General features: G+C 35.6%; 1 protein-coding gene across 1 annotated transcript in view; it reads left to right on the top strand.

Annotated features, from left to right (window-relative positions):
- MTPN (myotrophin) overlaps positions 1–9337 on the top strand; it is a 47184-nt gene extending 37847 nt beyond the window's left edge. The window contains exon 4 of the mRNA XM_085324019.1: positions 6039–9337. Within this exon, the coding sequence (XP_085180145.1) occupies positions 6039–6125 (87 nt within the window). The 3' untranslated portion in view covers positions 6126–9337. The remainder of the gene's footprint in view (positions 1–6038) is intronic.
- Positions 9338–22507: the final 13170 nt, after the last annotated feature.

The following is a 22507-nucleotide window of genomic DNA, read 5'->3' as shown; positions in this document are numbered from 1 at the left end:
CTAGGAAATCATCCCATTCTAATTTTTTGTTACTTGTTTTATGTAGTGTGATTATCTCAATAGCATGCGGCTGCTAAGTTCCTAGGAACAAGTTTGCTGTATTGGGTGATCTATTCCACCTTTTATAACTGAGACATCTTTTAGATGGAATTAATGCAAAGCTAGAATTTGAGATCTCAAGTTACTTTGTATCAAAAGGGGACAACCTGCGGGCTTTAAGCAGGAAGTGTCCCAGACTTGTTTCTGTGTGTTTCTACGGCAGATTTACTTTCTGCATTACAGATTGGGGTTATTTTTTCTATTTTTCAAGTGGAAGACTCCTTGAAAGGTTCTTTTTTTCYGAAGGAATATTTTGAAAGCCTGTTTCTTGTATCCCTTGGTATGATATCTTGAATTTTTTTTTAAGAGCTAGTGAATCTGCTTAAACTAGGCAGTGGCTTAAGTGTGCATCTTGCTAACAGCTGGAAACAAGCTTTCTTTATTGCATATACTACCTGAGTAACAGTGCTATCTATGAATGTGTGCCAAAAAAGTACAAAGATACAGCCCATTCCCAGGGTCAGAAAGAAATTTGGAAAATTCGGTCTGTCTTTCTTAGAAGAGGGCAACATTAGAGAGCTGACATGTGTAGCACTGATGGACTTAAAGGCACTGGCATGCCTTCTCCTACTTTAAATTGTGTAGCTGTTTGAGTACTGACCCAGAAGCACAGCTCTTTTAGGAAGCATTGCTGTCTTAACATATGTGAAAATGGGAGATGTATCATGAGAACTTATCTTAAAGAGACTACAGTGGCTCTCCTGGTATCTGACTAAAAAATGCAAATACTGTGAGGAGTTTTGTACAAATCAAGACATTAAAAATAAATGACTTGTTCCCTAAATTGTTCATAGATTAATGGTGAACCACAAATACTGTTCTTTTAAGGCTTGTGTTAAACTGGGAAAGACTGATAAAGAACTAAACTGAGTACTGTTTCAGATTTCATTAGAAATGAATGAATGATAAAACTTTTTATAGGTTTTAGTTGGCTATCTCAAAATATTTAGGCGAGATTTAGCAAGTCAATCTGACCAGCAACCAGTTGACAACAATATCCAGTTTGACATCATATTCAGCTGATAGCCATTCTTGGGTTTCTACTTGAAAATTATGGATAGTCCAATGATAATACTACTGGTTTCTGAAAAAATTGTCAGCAATTGCATTTTAATCCTTTTTAGAAGCTTTGTCATTTTATGTCAATGAACTTTTCATTAAACTTGCTTCCAGGCAATGATGTGCTTCTAAAAATTAGTCATCTTGACCAGAACTTGATTATCTTCCCCCCTTCCCCCCTTTAAAATGCTGGAAGGAATCTTTCTGTCTAGTTAAGGAGCCATTCTTTGAATTTAACACTGACTGTATTAAATTGTCTTTTTCTTAAATAGTTATGATGCTCTTCTCTTACATCCAATAAAGCTGTTTTAGAAATTCAGATTTACATGCCTGTAACTGTTTTCTGAAATACAAATGTACACAACAAATGCAATACAAGATTTTGTAAGTTAACATAAAGCTTGAAGTAGTAATGACATATTTCAAGTATCTTGTTACATATTTTCAAGGAGTACTTTAGGATATTAAAAGTAAGTTTTACATATTTGCATACATAGAGAGAACAAGTGAGAGTGAGCACTATTTAAAAAGAAAAATGACATTAATCATAGTATAATGTAACTTTTTTTCTGTCTGGTGTCTATAGCCTTCCATTTTCCAGCATTATATTTGTGTAGTAGAGATCAGTTCCAGAGCAGTATAAATGCAATCATGACTTTTGCCTTATCAGATGATATCAGGAGCTATATGCAAGTTTATGGATCTGTGCACTGTGACAAACAGTGAAGAACTGTTATATCACTTGCCTCACTTGCCAACTGTCTTGTGAATGACCTACCACCTTGGTCCAGTGTTTTCTCTACAGCAAACGGTGGTGGTGGTGATTTGACTGGTTGCTTCTTTCAGAGACTGCTATCCACCATGAAGCCTTGTAGGATTTCACACTGTCCTTATTTTCATCAATATCTGATTGTGATGTTTGCATCAGGATAAAAACACTTAAAACTATATTTTTCTTTGCACTGAATTACCTCTTTTGGCAGAAGGTGTCAGTGCCTTGTAGGCTTGCCATCCTTGAGAGAGGATTACAAAAAAATAAAAAAAGGTTAGTTCAGGCAAGGCAGTCCTTGATGTTTGCAGGAGAAGATAGAAGGAAAGAACAAACTTTATACTAGCAAYGGTTCTGCCTCTTTGGTTCTAGGTTTACTAAACTCTGTTAACTAACAGTGCAAAATATTGAGGGTTTTAGAGGAGAACAGAAATATTAACTTTTAATGATGGAGGCTGTGGATTTCTTTTTCACTTGTTCTTAAAACGTATAGCATCAGAAGGCTTAGTCTTCTCACAGGTATTCTGTGAAGTTTGTGGAAAATATCCAATTTCCAAAATGATGCTCAAATGTTATTTACCTGTATCTCTTAGAGGTAAATGAATGCTGGGTAAAGCAGAGAATCTTATTTGTGTGGAGATATGTGGGGAGGTTTTGTTTGTTTGTTTTTTGTTTTTTGGTGCTGTAAATTGCGGGAAAAAGGTTAAAGGTGTTATCAGTAAAGGTGTTAAAGATGTTGTCAAAGGAAAACTAGACTTAAAATAGACTTCTGGATACCACCTGCACCATAAATTCCTACAGGTCATCTTGTATTTCTGTTCTTCCACTTGATGAAGATGTATTACCACATCTATCTAGTGTCCTTACCAATACTCTAGGAATGTTTTCATATATACAGTGGTCTGTGTAGCTTGTCACAGCATTGTCAACTTAGGTAAAACCCCAGAACAATCCCATTTTGAGAATAATTTAAAAATCTTGAGCAATTTATTATACTGAAGAATGTGGTATGTAGAATACTTTTCCTAGTTGTGGTAGTATATCTAACAGGTCTGTCAATACAAGTCATTTTAGAGTTTTCATTAAATACCTACTTTGGTTGTGAAATTGTACAATGTGTGTAATTCAATTTGTAGTTCTAATATAACGATCTATAAAATTGCAGTAGCACATGCTTTAATCTGAACTGTAGCCGATAGCTAAGTGATAAATTCTGACTTTTGAAACCGTGTTTTAAAACCAGATTCTGAAGAATCTGATTTCCCCGCCACCACCACCGGTCTTTAAAGATGAACTCCTCAAATGTATGAGGGAGAAAAGTAGACCTATGTTTAAGCTAAAAATTCACTTTATAATTTAAATTTTTTTCAGTTAGGAATATCTTTTTATAAATGCTGAAACATTCTATAATCTTAACTTAGTTCCGTTCTTTAAAATTCAGGATGAATACTGACAGGTTAGTTACTGTGTAGTCCCTTTTTTTTAAGCTTAAATTTCTTCAGGATTTTAGAACTAAATATAAGACAGAACAACTTTGAAGCTCTTTGATTTCTACATGGATTCTAATCTGAGAGTGTTAGTTAGATAGTAGAAATTTTCAACGCCTTCAAGAGAAGCTATTATTGCTATTATGACTGTCTTTATCCCAGACCACCTGAAATAATGATTGAAAAGTATGTTAAATTTCTCAGTTTTCACAAAGAAAAATGTTTTACGGACAATGAGTTTCAATGGTAAGTTTGTTAAATACACGACTGCTTGGGCTGAAAAAGGCATTTTATTACATGCCCAAGCAGTCGTGTATTTATTACATGCCCAAGCAGTCATTCTTTGGGACTGACTGATTCAGCTCGCATTTGTAGCCATCAAGGCAATGCTGCAGCGTTCTGCTCAGAGGTGTTATGTAGGGACAGGAGAAGGAGTGAATGCTGTGGTCCTACTGTTGCTTGACTGAATTTACTGCATGTGTACAAAATGTATGTCTGTATTCTGTGACCTGAAAAGTATGAGAGAAAATGAGCAATTGGAATTCCCTCTCCTAATTCTTTCCTGCAGTTCTCAAGACAGTTTTGTTTTCCTAGGCTCTTAATGGCAGAAGCTTGTTTCCCTGCCCCACAACTGACTACTGTGCTAAACTGTTCTGTGCTAAACAATCCATTTAAGTTGTGTCTTGCTCCCAAGGGTCTCAATGGGCTGCAAGCAAGACAGATGGTTGTGACAGGGTCCACTTGGCCAGTGGGTCACAGGACAAGCACTGCTGCTTTAGAAACCACTGTAAAGCATTCTCTTCAGAATGGAGGATGGAATATTTCCTTGTTTGAAACACTTCATCTCTTCAAACTTGTGAATGTTCAATGTGAAAGATAGCCTTGGCAGGAAGTTACAGTAATGTGGGATGCAGCTTATTAGATTGTTAGAAAGTCAGTTACAATAGAAAGTCAGTTACAATGGGAAGCTTATTCAAACTAAGTTATCTTGTGAAATAAATTGTTATAGGTGTGGAACTTTACTATGTCTTTTGCTGTTTCTAAGTATATTTTCTTCAGTAAAGAAGCTCTCAAAATATTCGGTCCACCATTTTCTTAGAAAGCTGTTGGGTGTCCTTCACTATTAATCTGTTCACTTTCTTCTGTGTAATGTGAGGGAGCAGAGAGACTTGTACTTACTTGAAGGACAGGGTTAAATTAAAACTAAAGACAGAATTCTGCAGTGCATGTATATACTGAAGAATGTTAGTACCAAAATATTCTTACTGTCATTTTATTGACCCAATTTAGATATTTTTTTAAAATAAGACTTGCATAGCTTTCCAAAAGGAGATGTTTTGAATCTAACTTATTTTCAGGAAACATCTCCATCTCTGTAGTCCTATGTCCTCTGATAACTCAGGCTAAATTATAAATAGGGTAGTTAAAGGAATAAAAGCTTTCTCTCACATGTACATGATAATACAGTGCTCACAACAAATGTGACTAGCTGATCTCTTTGCTCTCATTTTTGCTTTCCTTCTGTGTTTCTGACGTTGATGCTGCCTCTGCTTACTCTTCTGCAGTTTGGCTAGTTGGTGCATTTCTGTTACTGTGCAAAGTAATGCCAGATTTTTTTTTAATAGCTTTATATTCTGTTCTGTTGCTTTTAGGTAGGCCTAGTTCATTCAAAGAAAAATCTTGTTCAATTTTGGTCTTTAAAAATCTTCTTAATGTAGCAAGCATGCCTTTAATTTTTCAAAACGGAGGGAAGCGCAATATTAGATGAGTGATCTTTATGATGTAGGAGGAGAATGGACTATGACTCTCCTTAGTTAGGCTGGTTATAAAACAACTTTACTCATATTCTATGAGTCTGAAACTCATTGGTTATTCTTTTGTCATAGGTTTGGTTTTTATGTAGCTGCTGTCTGCAGTGTGAAGAATTCTTGGTTCCTCTGGGGTATACATTTTTTAAACTTTTAATCAGTCATATTCAGTACCTATATATGAGCAGAAAATAAAGCAAATTTAAGTTAGGTCTTGTCTAATTCCTTTGGCAACTACTGAGTTTTAATCCAAAATAGGATTAAGTATCATACAGAGGCTTATTCTTGAATTTTGTTATGGTGGATGATAGAGCTCCTCACTCACCTCTTTGACTTATTTTTCTTCTGTTAATAAGTAAGGTCTTCCAGAGGTTTGCATGATTATTTTGGCATATGGAAGGGCTTATTGTACCGTAGGTTTCATAAAAGGTGTGAGATTGAATTTTTGCATTCATGTAGGTAGTTGCTAGAAACAAACTTCTTTGCATTCATATAAGTAGTTGCCAGAAACAAAGAGCTTTTGGCTGTATTCTGTATTCATTAATAATTTGATCTTTCAGCTTGCCATGTGACAAAAGTTACATGGCTTTCTCAAACTTTATGCTCTCTGACTAGAAGCAGAGTGGGGGGAGGGGGAATGATTAGCTGTATGTTGAATAGTTTCACAGGTGTATGTGGCCTGTTTTGGTTTTTAAGTGAGAAAATGCATTGGACTAAGTTATATAATTATCTGTGGTATGTAACTGTTGTGACACATCTAATGCTATAATGCAGCCTTCCTTTATGAATTGACAATCCTTTTCAATGTCTTTACAGGGTGCTGATAAGACTGTGAAAGGCCCAGATGGACTAACTGCCTTTGAAGCCACTGACAACCAGGCAATCAAAACTCTTCTTCAGTGACGGATGGACTGATATCTTAAATGTCTCTCCTGTGGCCTCACACTGCTGCCTGTCTGTCACTCTTTGCATCTTCCAGCTTCTTCAGCTAATTACTTTGGGGGGAGGGAAATTTTCTGTGAATCAGACTAGTTAGGGGCTTGTGTCAAAGGTAATCTGTTTGGAGAGGGTTGAAAACTGTTATAAACAGTGTCCCTCTAGGACTTCTTTTCAGTGCACAATCTCTTCTCATTTCTAGTGAAAGTGGAGGGAGGAAGAGAGACCATGATCTTGAATTTTTTGGCTTGTAAACTTCCTAAGATAGTAATAAGGTTTTTGTTCAAAGATCCATTTAGATGGAAGTACTATGCTATGTACCCAAGACTGCAATTGTCAAGGAGACAACAGTCCTATGGTATTAGTGTCTGCCATAATCTGAACTGTAGTAATGTAGGTGTCTGAGTTGCTTTTCTCTTCTCTCTCAATGGGTAGCTTTATCCTTCTGCCTAAAGCTTGTGTTGCAGTTTTGAGGACTTTTGGTAATAGTTAATGGAGCTGTTCTTCATATTGACTAATTGGATGTCACACTAATGTTTTTCTGACTCTTGAGCGAACCAGGAAAGATCAGCTGAGGCAAGGCCTTGTTACACTCCAGAATATCTGCCAAGATACTTTTGGATGCTTGAACTTTTGTTTTCTTTCCTATTTATGTTCTGATCCAGAACAGAAGTTTTTAACCAGCTGTTTTTGAGAAAGTTAATGTCACTAGAATTATTTCCAGAAGGATTGTAAGAAAGAATTTCTTTACTTACTATGTCATCATAAAATCAATAGGCTGAAATGCATAGGCTGTGAAAGTTTCAGGCTGTTAGGTGTGCAGGGATAATCAAAATGAAATGTGCAAAACAATTATGTATACATTCATATCAAAAGTAAAYATAGTTGCTAAACTTTTTGATAAACTTTTAAACTACATGTAATACTTCCTAAGTCTAGCTGTTCCTGTTCCTAGGAACAGGAAGACTTGCAAGTAGAATTCTTAACTTGCTATAACTACCACAGGTGGGATGGGGGGTGGAATTAATTGTGCGTATCTGATTTCATGTCTTGTTGCTGGCTGAATGAACCTCTTAAAATTTATTATTAAGGTGTGGAGCTTGTTCTGAAAGTTCCCGTTACAGCCCTTCCACATTAACTGTAAACTTTTAGATGAGATTTACTGTTCCAATAAATATGGCAGTACTATGACAACTCATGGGAAGATATTTAAAATAGTGATAAGGATTGCTGTCACGTCCTACAGTTCTCAGGAATGTCTGAGCTTCTGGCTTTCATCCTGAAAATTTTCTTCAGACTGCCAATTCACTGAAGTGGATAACAGATTTTATAACAAAAAAGCATATACCACGAAGTACTACATCTTCCTTTTTTTAAATACAGATTTCAAACTTTCTGATACCATACAAAAAAAAACAATGTATATAAAATTTTATGCTGAATTCTTAAAAGTAGCTGATATTATTTTGATATCATAGGTGAAATCAGGAGAGTATGTAGAAGTAGGCTGATGACTACCATTCAAATTATTTAATGGAGATTTAGTTTTACTTGAATCATGTTGCATATTATTATTGAGTGTCTCTGCTATAAAACACATTGTTTAAATGGTAAAATGAGAGCCAAAACTGATTTACATGTACACATCCCATTAGAAAAGCAATAGGGGGGAAAAAATCTGGCCATAAACTACACGGTTCAGTTAATCTTTGTTTCTTGGAAATGTGTGATATGAAAGAGCAGAAAGATTGGAAATGAACGCTAAGTCAGTTGGTGAGCTGTTGATAATATGACAAGCATGCTTGGTGAGCAGTACTTTTTAATAAGTATTTAAAGAACTCTTTAATCTTAACTCTGATCTGTACTGAGTTGTCATGTCATTGCAGTAGTGTGAACATAAAATATAGGTTTMACTTTTTATTCAACTATGAAAGTAACCATCCTTGGCATAAATTTGTCTCCATGTTATGCTATTAAATACTTAGCTATTAAAATGTTAGTCTAGAAAACTGCAATCTGTTTTATGTGGAAAACTTGAATAATCAAATTTGTGTTGGTTAGTATCAAGTTGTCTGGCCATAGATTTTGTTTTGTTTTCTTCCCTCTCCTATACTCTTTCCTCTTCCCTGCCCCTGCCTTCAACTCTCATTTAAGTGAGCATTATCGTAGTAAAGAAACRTATTTGTACTAACTCTTCTGGTGATTCACTGAGGCAATTTTGCCTTTCTTTTTCTACAATTGTGTGAACACCTTACTCTTTCTTACTTGAGGAAAAAATGCAAACAAACTTCAAGACAAGTGTGAATTTGGCTGTAGTGTACACCCAAGATGCCTTTCCAGGTAGTTAAAAGATGGTATTTAGTGTTTTAATCATTAAAAAAAAAAAATGCTTTTTTTGCTTTTTTGCACTACATGAGAGGTGATTGATCATTTTGCCCAGGACTTAAAAATAAATAAATAAATAAAATAATGGTGGTGATGAGGATGAAAGCTAAACTCTCATAATTTTCTAGAAACAGGGCTTATTCATTCATTCCCTTCCTTTTAACTATGTTGTGAAGAAAAAATTGGGTGCCTACCTGTATCTTTGAGTAGTTTATAACTAGATGAAAATACCATACTGTAAATTAGTTTACATTCTGTAAACAGTAGTTAAATACTTTGTCAGACTGGAAGTGCATACACTTGGAAATCTACTCTCTTTTTGCACCTTTTCCTTTCAAGTTTTTGCTCATAAGTTATAACCTAAATTGTGTTTTGGATTTTATACCTGCTGCTCCTTTTTCTTAAGGAGGAGTAAGTGGGAAAAGAAATACAATAATTAAATGGAACTTTTCTCCTTTTTCTTGAACATAGCATTGAATAATTTGTAGAAGAGGCTGGTAAGAGTGGAGTGTCCTAGGTCAAGCAATTGCAGTGTTGCATGCAAAATTTCAAAATGAACTGTCTTAATTATATTTTGTAAATGGATAAACAATCATCTTTCTACGCAGTGATGGAAGAAAATTAGTGCTTTGTGCATTTTGATATTTGACTTCTTTTCACCATTGTAACTGTTTTGACACAGTTGGGTTCATCATTATTATGGTTCATAAACATCAGAATGCTAAACAATAGTGTATTTTTAAGTTTGTGTTGCAAGAACGAATGGAATAAACTTGAATTGTGTGATATGAGAATTTGTAGGGTTTTTTTTCTCCCTCTTCCTTCTGCTCCTGTATTTTGTTAATTTCTTTGGTGGCTACAAATATGTTTGCATGGAAGGCATATAAACTCATCTCATGTTTACAATGATTAAAATATTCAGATACTTAAGGCTTAAATGTGGAATAGAAGCTGCTGTGAAAACTGAATCTAGAAAGTTGATTTTTTTTCTAAATTACATAAATACATTTTAAAAGATGTTTTGACAAGTTTGGTGGTTCTGTAGTCTGTATCTCCCTCTTAAGAGATCTTCAACACCATGCATTATCTTTTATCTGTTAAATTTTAGGAGGTTGGCTGTGGGCAGATGATATCTCTGCATTCTGCGAAGGTTAAATCAATTCATTTGTTTCATAATTATGTAGAAATATGTAGTCATTACTTCCATCTTTACTGTCCCATCAGAGTTCCATCAGTAACTTTGTCAGTAGAGATTTAGATCTAATTAATCAAATTGTTTGGTAGGATTTATTTTTAAATGTATGATTTTAAAGAATTGTTACAGGAAGGTAGTGTATTGAAGGAGGAAAATTTCATTCAAAATTCAAATTCAAAAGAAATTTAGTCTTTTTGGTACTAAAATTTGAAAATAAGCATTTCGTATTTCAATTTACATCCAAATTTTGGAAAACAGAGGGACATGTACATCATACACAGCTTTCCAAAGCAGTTCAAATAGTATGTTGGCTAGTGGCAATTCGTAGGTGTGGCACACTTCAGTTCCTTTTCCTGTCTTGGGTTTGTGGGTTTTTTTTGTTTTGTTTTGTTTTTTAATAGATAGCTGTTCTGTAAGAGCAAGTTCTAGCTAAGATTCAGAATGTCTGTATTCACTTATGCTGTTCAGTGGCTGGGTAACCAAATTAATCTGCACATGTAAAAACTTYTCCTTGTGTACTTTGTCTATGGCTGATCTTTTGGAGTAAATTCTTTTCTCAGCTATCTTCCAGAATAAAGTTGGCCTGAAAAAACAATTTTTTTCCAATTGGATCACTTGAACATCTCCCTCAAAYTTGAGGAACGTGTGCTCCCTTCAAAGCACTTTCATTTACTCATGATCTGACATCCTGGAAAAGCTTTCAGCTAAGTTATGCTGTAAACTTTACCTAGGTGTCAAGGATCTGTATTATATGGAAAGTATTTTGTTTCTTATAGTAGTCTGAATGGCTTAAAGAATATAGTATTTGATTCCTGCTCAGGAAATGGATGATGCTTTAACATACTGGCAGCAGTGCCCTTTCCTACATTCACAGTCAAAACAGTGTTTCTAGTGTGAAACTAGGAAAAGTTGCATTTAGGTATTACTACTTGCTATTGTGATCTGCTTAATTTGAAGAGGCTCAATCTYTTGATTGCTTCTTTACTCTTCAGGTAGTATTTAGAAAGCACCTGCATGTGTCTATTTTCCTATGGCTTTTTTTTCCTAAATGTCTTGGCTTGCTGAGTGTTAATGTCTATTTAAAATAAAGTATTGCCTCCATGGTATTAAATAAATAAATAAATATCTAACACAAAGCTTTAAAGGAACAGCCAACACTCATTTTAAAAAGTTTGTTTACTATATATTTATGATAAGAGGTGATCCCTTACTGAATCTAACTGCATGAGACTGTTGTTCTTGTTATCAGTGCTTTCTGGGGCCCTTTTTGGACTGATATAAATAACTCATTTACAAGAGGTTTTGTGCACACATTAGCAACAGAATATCATGAATTTTAACTCCTGTTTTGTAAAGTGATAGTATGCCAAATATTGTCCCAATAATCAACTTCAGCTTTAAAAAAAAAAAAAAAAAAAAAATCTGCTCCATCAACTACTACTTGTGTTGTGCTAGAATAGCAAAATGAAAATATACCTACTACTTTCATGTATTATTTGAACTGTATAAGAAACTACAGGAAGTTGACAGGGAGGAATCTGATCCCTAACTGAAGAGTTTGCCTTTACCATGCTAAAAGTAGAGGCCAGTCTCATGTAAGTAAGTATAAGAGGGATGTGGCGCTCTAAAGAGAATTAAGTTTATTTAATAGATGCTGATGTTCTAAGTGTACACAGATTGTCTTCACCAGACAATTTAGCATGTTTAAGCATTGCAGAGAATTCTTTTCTCTGTGGGATAGATGAAGAAAAATGCAGGCATATTTTAGATTAATCAAGATAGTGAACCTGCTGACCAAAATTTCCATAGAGTCTTTGACCAGTTTTGACAAATGCTTGGAGCTGCATTAATTTATTTTTAGCTTTCATGGCAACTTTTTGCACCTGAGAGCTACTGTACTCATGATGCTTCCAAAGTTTCAAAGAAACAGCTTGGATTCAGTTGCCTGGCAAGACTTAACTGCCTTCAGTATAGGGAGAACACCCCTGAGGAATAACTATTCAGTATGTTGAACTTTTTATATATATATATATATATATATATATATATATATATATATGTACACACGTGCACACATATGTAAAATTGGAAAGCTATTTCCTCATAGGTTTTCTTTAAAAGAAGAAAGAAAAAAGTTCTAAGATATAATTTAAAAGAAAAGATATAGTTTAGTTTAAAAAAAAAAATGTTCTAAGATACGGTTTAAAGATACTGGGCTCCCCAGTATGGGAGAGACTTAGAGCTACTGGAGAGAGTCCAGCACAGGGCTATGAAGAGTAGAGGACTGGAGCACCTGCCCTATGAGGAACGGCTGCGAGAGCTGGGCCTCTTCAGCCTGGAGAAGASAAGACTGAGGGGGTGAATCTTATCAATGTCTATAAATACCTGAAGGGAGAGTGGCTGGTCTCTTTTCAGTGGTGCCAAGCAACGGGACAAGAGACAACAGACACAAACTGAAACRCAGGAAGTTCCATCTGAATGTAAGGAGAAATTTCTTCCCTGTGAGGGTGACAGAGCACTGGACCAGGTTGCCCAGAGAGATCGTGGAGTCTCCTTCTCTGGAGATCTTCAAGGCCTGCCTGGATGCAACCCTGTCTAACATGCTCTAGGTGACCCTGCTTGAGCAGGGGGGTTGGACTAGATGATTTCCAGAGGTCCCTTTTAACCTCAACCATTCTCTGATTCTGCAAATGCAATACTTGCAAATAAGCACAAACGTAAAGGAAACTATAGTGTGCTCCAGCATCATGATGCTAACCATGATTTGAAAAGTCATCTAAATACATATGCTCTAAGATGGTAAGAAAAAGCAGTAGTTTTCTATACATCCAGCTTACTAAATTTGTGTAAGGCTAGGGGGAGATGATATGAAATTTTTTTTTTTTTTAATTAATGGGGACTTCCAGCTCAGTCTAGCCAGAATTAAAAAAAATTCTGGCTAAGAACTGTACTTGAAGCATTGTGTGGTTGTGTTTTTTTTTTTTTAATTTTAAATGATTAGATAAATTTGAGATGAATAAGGGTATGACAATGAATGTGTATCTGCATATACTTTGATTTTTTTTCTATAGTGATAAAATCAAGAATATAGGGAGTTGTTTTTTTTAATAAGGCCGTTTCCTTATTTGTCCTTTGTGTTATCCCTTATACTGATGTAAATAAGGGTTGACAAAAGTTTAGTTCTACCTTGAGATGTTTTCATCAGTCTTTGGCACCTTTATTTTTGGTTTCTCCAATGTTGGTCCTGAATAATGCTAAAACGTAGAGGTAGATCTCTAGAAATTTGCAAGACCTCTTTGGCCCTTTGCAAGAAAAAGGTTCTCTATTCCACTTAAGAAGCAAATTTAATTTTGGAGTAGGAAAAAAATCAGGAGTCAGATTTAATATGAATTAAAAAAAAAATAAAAAAAAAAAACAAGGAATGCCGCAATAGTGAAATTCATTGATCAACAAAGAACCTCCAAAAACAATAGAAAGATTTGCACAGCCAGCGTGATAAGTACAAAAGTTTGATGCAACTCCTTGACTTTTATATCAGCTTACTTCCTAGTGCAGTAACAGATGAAATCTTGTTATTATGGTGAATTACTGAGTGACAATATCATGCTGTTTTAAGGAACTTGAAACTTCAGTTGGTTAATTCAACTTTATCAAAAAGCTGTCTCATTCAAGCATAAACTTTGATTAGTACTAATGCAATTGCATGTCTTACGGTGCCTTGATAAGAAATGATGGCTCCAACAATAGGGTCGTCTTTGGACATGCCAAGATCGGAGGGTAGTTCTTTTTGTTAAAGACATAGGGCTTTCACTTAAGGGGGCATTGCTTGGTATCATAAAGCTGAGAAGCAGGAGAGTGCTAGAAGYGTAACAGATTACATATCTCAATCTGTTTACTAACTTAAAATTCACTAAAGGAAAATTGTTTTAATAGTGTCCAGCTGAGTGTAAATTTGAAGGACCCCAAACAATTACTCAGTCTTAAAGACTTTCTTGATTGACAGTTAACTCATTTGGTTCGTATATAGAGTTTCTTACTGCTAAAACATTGCTCCATGTGTGCTTCTAATAAACTTGCTGTAACTGAAAGTGATTCCTTAGTACATTCAAAATTTCAGTTTATTCACCAAAGCTTATTTTTCAAAATAAATYTTTAACTGTGTTTAACTATTTTGCCTCAAGTGTTTTTTAGATGGGACATCTTGAAAAATAAGTTTCTTCCAYGTATAGAGTAAAATGAAATAGCTCTTTCTTTTTTAGAAAAGCCTTTTATTTAGAAATGTAGCCTTTATTTAAACAGTAGCATACTGTGACAAAGCAAATCAACCACACAATTTTTTCTTTGTTTTCAGTAAGGAAACCAAAAGATATACTTCAAATAGAGCCAAAATGTCTTGTCTTTTTTCTTTTGGCCAACTTCTTAGTGCAGCCATCAAACAAACAAAAAAAAAATCGGTATTTGCATGTCTCTGTTTAATGGTTCAGCTTTGTTTCTGTTTTAGAGCATGACATCCCTGAGAGACCTGCACGATAGCCCAGGCTTGTGTAATGTCTCCTAGCTGAGCTTCATGCTACAGCCCTTTAGTACACAGCAGAGGCAGAAGTTTAATTAAACTAAGGTAAAGAGAGATCTGAGAGGAGTGGTTACCTAATTCAGCCTCTGCACTGCAGAAGATTTTCAGGTATCTGTCTCTTAACATGCAGAAAATGCAGTTAACTACCAATGTTAAAGATTACCAAATAGCAGTGTTTTATACTGGATGAGCTAAGGCTGTTCTTACCTTGGTAGTCTTTTAGTAAGAGCAAGTAAATTCTAATGTTAGATTCTAAAAAGCTTTCCCAGCATGAATTATTATTTGTGTATCCTTTGCTTTTGGTTTTTATSTTGCATATACTGAGGGGCTTCCCAAAACAAGAATGCTTTTTAGTTTGTTACTCATTTGCATAAGGTAAAGCTGCATCAAAAAACARCTATGATTTTTACCTTTTATGGAGGAAGTGAAGGTTTTATGAAACACTGTTTCCTTTGGGGTATTTCAAGGAGTGCCTTGGAGTATAGCCAATGTTTGTGTTCTGATCTATTATATAAGAACTGTTGTATGGAAAAATACTTCTCAATTACATTTTCAACAGATTGCTGTGACAAATTAATTCTACGCCTGATGCCAATATCTATGTGTAGGTAGATGCTGAACTGTAAGGCTAAACAGGAAAAGAGGAAAGATGTTAAGAGTTTTTGTGTTTGAGATATTGGATGAGATCTCRTGAGTACTGTGATTAATTCATCACCAATGGATTTCATGTATGACTGTGCCTAAAGCTCTCTGCATTTCACTTTTCAATGCAAAAACTTAATTTCTTTTCTGTGTGTAGGCTATAAGCTGATTGAAGGATTGTCTCAGAGCCTGACACACCTTAAATGTTTTTTAGTCAGTGTCTATAACCTTTCAAAAGCACAAAAGAACTTATTTGAAGAGATAAAACGGATGGGAAGCACACCAACTTCTAGTATCGGAGGTTTCAAATGAAAGAACAAAACCCAAGCACATAAATTAATGAAATTTCTGATTATAACTATAAATATTTACAAAGCCTTATTAACAATAACTTGAAAGAAAAAAGACCCAGCCTCCAGTAATAAAGCTGTGTAACCTGTATACTTAATGAGGAGGTGCTTTTAAGGCTGTATTCTCTTTACAAACAGCTGGATATAAATTGGCCATTCTCTCTTATCTGTTAAGRGAATTTAGAACTTATGTAGCAGATGGTTGCTTTGGGGAAAGGGAATTCCCTTGCTCCAAATATGCAAAGCTCAGAGGTTGCTGGATTTTTTACCAGAGGTGAGATTTACAGAGGTGTACAAAGAATGAAATGTACTATAAATTAATGTCAAAGTCTCCCAGAGTGGTTTTTAAAGATCACATTCCGTCAACTGTATTCATTCTGCACATTCCAGGGCTGACCTGTAACACATGCTCTTGTTCTCGCATCTTTATCTGCCCTTCCTTACTGTACAACTTTCAAAAACCATCCTGGCTTTCTTTTTTTAATAGATGCTTAGAAAATAGGCAGAAAACTTGTTTGGGAATGTTACTAGGAAAATATTCTTTTTAAGGCTTTCTGGCCTCTGCAAATGGAAAGGAAGAAGTTAAATCATAAAATGAAAGACTGAGGGGAAATGAAGTGAATTCAAGACTYTTTCTATCTTATCTCTTTGCTGCTACAGGCTTATTCTCCACAGTAAGTTTATAGCATCTGGGCCCAGATACCCAGATTCTTTTTTCATTAGATCCTTTATTCCCTTACTGCTTTTCTTGTGAGGAACAGACTGACTAATTGTTGTAGAGCTGGAGTAATATGATTTACTTTCCATTTGTTTTTTTCCCTGAAAGCTACTGAAAGACCAAATGGTTGCAAAATATAGCAGTATTGGTGATGACACAGAGATTTTTTTTTTTTTGAGGGGAGGGGGGGTGTTTGGTTTTGTGTGCTTTTTTTGTTGTTGTTTTTTTTTTCCTGCTCCTTTGAGCTACCCTAATTTAGCTGCRTATAATACAAGGATTTTTAACCTATATGTTGTTTGAGTTCTGAATGCCTTGTGACCAGTTGATGGCTAATCTTTTGAAGAAAGAAAGGGAATAGTTGAGCAGGACCTTAATGCTACATCACTTCCAGTCCATGTCTGACACGCTCATACTTTTTGCATACATCAGAAACCTTACTGGAGTTTCCAGACTTTTCTTGCTAATATTAATAGAGTTTTTTCCCCTTTTTTATAATATCTTGAAAGTGTAAAACACTTTAGCAATGAAAGATTATTTTTCTTCTAGGAAAGGAGCAAGTAATAGAGAGCGCTATGGGCAGTAAATTTATTAACATCTGTACTAGCTATCCTGATAAAAATTGTCCATGCCTGGGAATTATACTCCTCAGATTTTTCTTCTTTATGAAGAATCATAATAGGGTGAAGTATGTAAATGACTCTTCTCTCCCTCCTGTCCCCAGTCTTCATAACAAGATAATTTTGAATTTTAACCTTCAAGGGATTGAGCTGTTGGCAGTTAATACATCATGCTGATGGCAGAAGTAGGTGACTTCTGTGTTATGTTCCTAGTGCTTTTTGCAGTATGGTTGCCCTTGGGGCTCGAATTTTGTTGTTATGGTGCAGCATTATGCTGCATATCAAAATGTACCTGGACAGATGCACCTCTCCAAATTAGACATTTTAATAGCAAGATGATTCAGCAACAGACATCTTTTTAATTAACTAGACAAAATGGTATAGTAAAGACAAGGGGGAAACAACCAACTGTAAAGCAGAAGGGTAAAAAGAAAGATCTAGAAACCAGAAGGGAGCTGGAGTACATTTACACATTTTACCACCTTGCACCTAACAGCAACTGATCAACAACTCAAAGATTTGTTGGGCAGGGGAGGGCCAGAATATCCCATAGTGGCTGAGCTGCCACTAGAGACAACACTTCTCAGTAACTAACTTGCAAGCCAGGTTCGTTTTTTTTTTTTTTAAAAAAAAAAAAAAAAAAAAAAATCCTGCATCTGAACTCCAGCCTGTGGAGTCTTTTGGCTTTTAGTACAATTTTGTGATCAAAAACTGGTACCTTCCAGAGGATGTCTCTGGCTGGGGCAGTGTAACAACAACAGCTGATGGCAGCTTTCTGTCAGTTTAATACTACATTAAAACACCAGCTCTTGTGTTCATGCCTGAGATATCTGAAACATTAATATCTTGTTCACCAAGGCTAGTAAATCAAAGTTATTCAACTTTTTATCTGTTTTTTGATGTCATAAAATATGAAAGGCCTCATTGTCCCCAAACTTGTGACAATATGGGTAGCATCTAAAAACAGTTTTCCTCAATGTTATGTGACTATTAAAGAGAAARACTGAATATTAGACCTCAAATGCATGTGTATTAGCTACTTGCTAGCATCTGCTCTCTGACTACTATTTGCTCTTTACTTACACAGTATTTTCAAGCAAGTGTTTGCATCTGGCACAGTTTGAACTGTTAGCCAAGCCAAGTGTCTACAGAGAGGCCAGTTCTTTTCAACAACTTCAAGCTCCCCTRTTTCTTTGAGCTGCAGTGCTTCCCTTTCTTCAGAAGTATCTGGAAAAAAATTAGGGAGAGCGCTAAATAGTTTCTCTGTTCTCATATATGTGATGTTTAGCAATTATAAAGCTGAAGCTGGGCTTTGCGTGTTGTTCCTGCAACAAGCTTCTCTTTCAGTAGAGGGACTCAGGCTGGCACAACATAGCCATGAAATATATAGGGTAAAATGTTTCTGAACATTGTCTGATTTTGTTGCTGTTTTTGTTTTCCATCATAAAAATAAACTAAGTCCCTAGAAAATCCTAATTTCTTTCACATTCTTGGTTATTTAACAAGCCACTATCTGAAATGATTTTTGTCAATAATGCTAAGAGTGTTCCCCCAATATGCATGCCCCTTTCCCACCCCACAAAGTGATGATTGAAAATAGTGCCTAAACTCATGAGTATTTCCTGTAAATCTATGTAACACAGCTGCCCAGGATGTCATTACTAAGATGAAGAATTCTGAATTTAACCTGCYTGTATGTCAAGAAAGAGTATTTGACTGCAAAATGAATTGTGGTTAAACAGTGGAGCCAGTGACAGCAGGACTTCCTTTATGGCCAAGGCAACAGAAAAAGGAAAGCAAAGCAATGAGTTGTAATCCTGCCTTTTGCAATGCATTCACTAATAAACTTCATGTTTACATAGGCCCATGGGGACTTTACTTCAGTCTAATGAGACAAGAGTTGAGAAGTTTTTGTATGCTACAATATGGGAGGGATGGAAAGAAATCTAAGCTTGAGAATACTAATTAGAACTTAGTTTCAAATGGATAATCATACTTTTTCACTTGGTTTTCTTTCTATTTTTCTTCTAGTTGGAATTTTAAATACATGAAAGCTGAGTAAGTGAAATTTGCAGCTTTGAAGTTCTTTGGCTCAATATTTACTTCCTAAATGGTGCTATTATTTAATCTTGAACTGTAAAACTACTGTATGTTGCAGGATTGAAACAACGTTGTGAAATACAATATTGTAAAAAAAGAAAAAATCAAATGGAATAGCAGTTACACTGTTTATTCCTGATATAGACAAAAAAGGGCAAGCTTTTTAAAATGCAAAAGTGTACTTAAAAGTTACAGTAAAAAAGTGAAAAATTATTTGCAAGCGCTAGTTTCCACAGGCTTTCAAGACTTTCAGACACTGCCTGCCTCCTAAGAGTAACCAAGCTCCGTTTATTTATTTGTTACAGATTGGAGGCTGTGAAACTTTCCTTTGTTTGACTTAGACTCCTTAACATAGATAAGTTTGAAAACCAGTTACCCCATCCAGTGATTCTTAATACAGAAATAACAAATATGTGTATTTCTACAAAATAAACATGCACTTAAGCTTTCTTGGATAATGAGCACTTCCAAGAGAGGCTTGGAAGAACAAATCTATTGGGTTGAAGATTAGCTGTTCTGGCATGACAAATCTTTGGATTGTCCTGATCTTGTCCTGTTATTGGCGTAGCTCCCTCTCCTTTAGTGGCAGGAGTACTTACGTAGGTCAGCTGCAGCCATTACCTATAGATTTGCTGAAGCAGTGTTAAATGCCTTGTTGGGCTTTGGTTGATGAGATCCCATGAACTGAGCTGAGGAGGGTAAAAATCTATTCTTAGAGTAATGTGAGGTCTGGTGTAAAAAAATCCCTGTGCAACTGATACGAGATACAGCAGTGTGAGCCATTATTTCAGCCATTACAGCAGTAGTTGAGTTACAGATATCCTGAGTTTAGAAAGACAAAGTGGACATCTTTATGCTACCCATAGCTTTCCTCTGCTGAGAAGAGGGCTATTCTAAATGATCAAGCTGCAGATTCAGAAGAGCTGATTTCCTTAGGTGACAGATCTTGTTTGATCTTCGGACACATCATTTACAATGCAGCTTTCTGGAACAACTAAGGCAGAAGATGCTACTTAAAAGGCAGATTTCTCCCCTGCCCTGGGCCAAACCTCAGCCTCTTTCCGTGCACTAGCATTAATGCTCATCTGGTCCTGAAGAGAGCTGAAGCAGCAGAAAATTTAACTAGCAGCAATAACAAAAATATGAATAGCCTAAGACAACATTTCAGCTGATGTTAAAGAGTAAAAACAATTTTTTCTTAAACTGCAGCAGCAACAAAAATTGCACACAGCTATTTGTGAATTCATTGCATATGGCTCATTCCATGGGTTTGCTAGGTCTTTCCAAAGTTTTTGTAATTCTCCCTGAATCCAGAATAATCAGGGGATATAGTCACCTTGCTTTTCACCTTCTCTTCCAGTTCATTAATGCACAGGTTGAAATGTCCTCGGGCCCATCCCTAGGTCACCCTAGTATTAACCTCTGTCAACAGTGAGAAATAGGTACTTCTGTCTAATTCTGTCTTGCTTAGATCTTAAATCATGCCATGACTTTGTCTCATGCTGGTTACCAAGTTTCTTCAACAGTTTGTGTAGGGTATTGTAAAATCTTCGCAAAGTTTGAATGTGTTCTCAGGCTGAACTATTTAAATCTGTCTGATTTTGTGGCAGGAAGTGAAATAGAGAAGAAAAAAGATGGACACAAGTTAGAGGGGAAAAAAAGTCTCAATAATTAGTAATCATTTTGCAGCTTTCCTAGAAGGGCCCTGCATTCTAACCTCAAAGGAAACTGAGGGTTCAAGCATCCCAACCAGGCAGATAAATAGGCAATTAAAATACAGTCTGAAGTTTTTGTTTTTCCTCAAAGTCCTTGGGAAGCATCCCAAACTGTTCTTTTAATGGTAAACATGTGCTCAGGGCAGTAACCAATTCTTTTTCTGAATGAATTGATCAATTTTACATGCACACACACACACACCCCTAGTAMTAAACAATATAGTTGCTGGGTACTATTGAGGCAACTTCAATATATACTTTCATTTTCTCCTAAACTATGTTTGAACAGATCATTAATAATACAGATCAGAGAATGGAGTGAAYTTGCGTCTCCACAATCATTTAAAGTCCATCGCAACCCAAAATTCAAGGTTTGTCAGCAGCCTGACAGTTCGAAGAGCAAATGGCAAGTCATCAGGCTGTCTTATATTTAAATAACATTGTTATTCTGTGTGTATACTACCCGCAGTCCTTCAGAAGTCGCACACTTTGAATGRAGTGTTATCTTTTCCCGGAGTTCACCAGAATAATTATAGAATCAAGCTTTGGCTTCCTGGGCAGAAGGAAGGAGCCCTTCTGTAAACACCAGGCAAAAAAAACCTAGGGGATATAAAAACAGCTATAGCAAGATGGAATGGGGCAAAGCAAATGAGTAAAGGAAAAGAGAACAGGCATACACCAGAAGATACAAGTGACAATTTTCCTAAGAGAACCAAACATGGTTTGAGAGTATAATGATATGTATAAATGTCCCAGATCAGTTCTAATGATGTCTTTAATTTCAATAAATCAACTAGAAATGAGGATTTGATGTCATGGAGTATRCTGAATTTCTCAGTTTTCTAGGCATTTTCATGAGAATTGTGCTTGTTAAATGTATCCTACCTGTATATTTGATTGATATTAGGAGACCTAAGATCAGAAAAATAATGAGTTTTGTTAAGAAAATAACAAAGGTTTGGTATACTAGCCTTTTTTACAAGGCTAGATTGCCTGCAACTACTTACATTGATTCCCACTGCCGAATACTCTTCAGAATCCTATTGAATCACTGTGACCATTCAGTAATGAAAAATATCAAAAAATGGCTAACAGTAAATATTTCTTCCTTTTTCTCTATTTACACTAGCTGTATTAGTATACGAAAATAGTTATAGTAGTGCAGTTTTTTCCATTACCACTTAGAAATGATCTCTAATGTCATTAACTTTTTTTGTATGTACTTTCATGTGTAGCTGCATCCACAGTAACAAGATTGTGCTTTTTTTTTTTATTTTTATTTATTTATTTTTTTTTTTTTGAGAGAGAGAGAGAGGGACTTTAGTTTGCTCTGTGGTGTTGCATTCCTAATGGAATTTTACTCCTGGGCAACTGAGATTTTGAGATTTGTATAAAACAAACTGTTTGTCAACTGGCTTTAGGGTCCTCCCCCTCTCCCTCCTCATTTTAGTTAACTGAAATTAGGAGAACTCTGCAGCCTGTTGATCAYACATTTCTCTGCAGACTAGTACTTCTGGCAATGCTTCCCAGCCATGTWTGACTTCAGCAGCCACAAATAAGGTATATTAAAAGCTGTGTTTACAGACCCCATTATTTTGAAATAGCATGGCCTGATGTATTATAGTGTCTCTTGATAAAACAAATTTGTGTTGTAGTAGACTTTTTTTTCTCTGTACTGGGACACTATTGTTGCTTGGCTTCCAAAACACACAATTTCTTGATAATTACTCTATTGTTTGTGTGTTAAGGTGCAAAGTCAACCAATATTATTGCCCTTTTGTTTATAATAAATGAGCAAGTAAAACAAAAAACATTTTTGAATTGTAAAAGCAGACGATTATTTACCTGGAAATTATAGCTATATTAACAGGATTATTAGCAGTCTATACGGGAAAAAAAAAGCTGCGCTAGGAAAACCAGTCTTTGAATCTGTCAAGCAACCATCCTGAGAAACTAAAAAAAACAACAATTAAAAAAAGAGGGGGGGGGAGGTATAACAGGATTTACTTGATCAACTTTGCTGGCAAAGCATGTATGTTAGAGATTACATCACT

This window comes from Rhea americana, unplaced genomic scaffold, assembly GCF_003343005.1.
Source record: "Rhea americana isolate MKP2758 unplaced genomic scaffold, rheAme1 scaffold_9, whole genome shotgun sequence".
Lineage (NCBI taxonomy): Eukaryota > Metazoa > Chordata > Aves > Rheiformes > Rheidae > Rhea > Rhea americana.
Note: the sequence above shows the minus strand (reverse complement) of the source record. Positions and strands in the feature narration are given on the sequence as shown.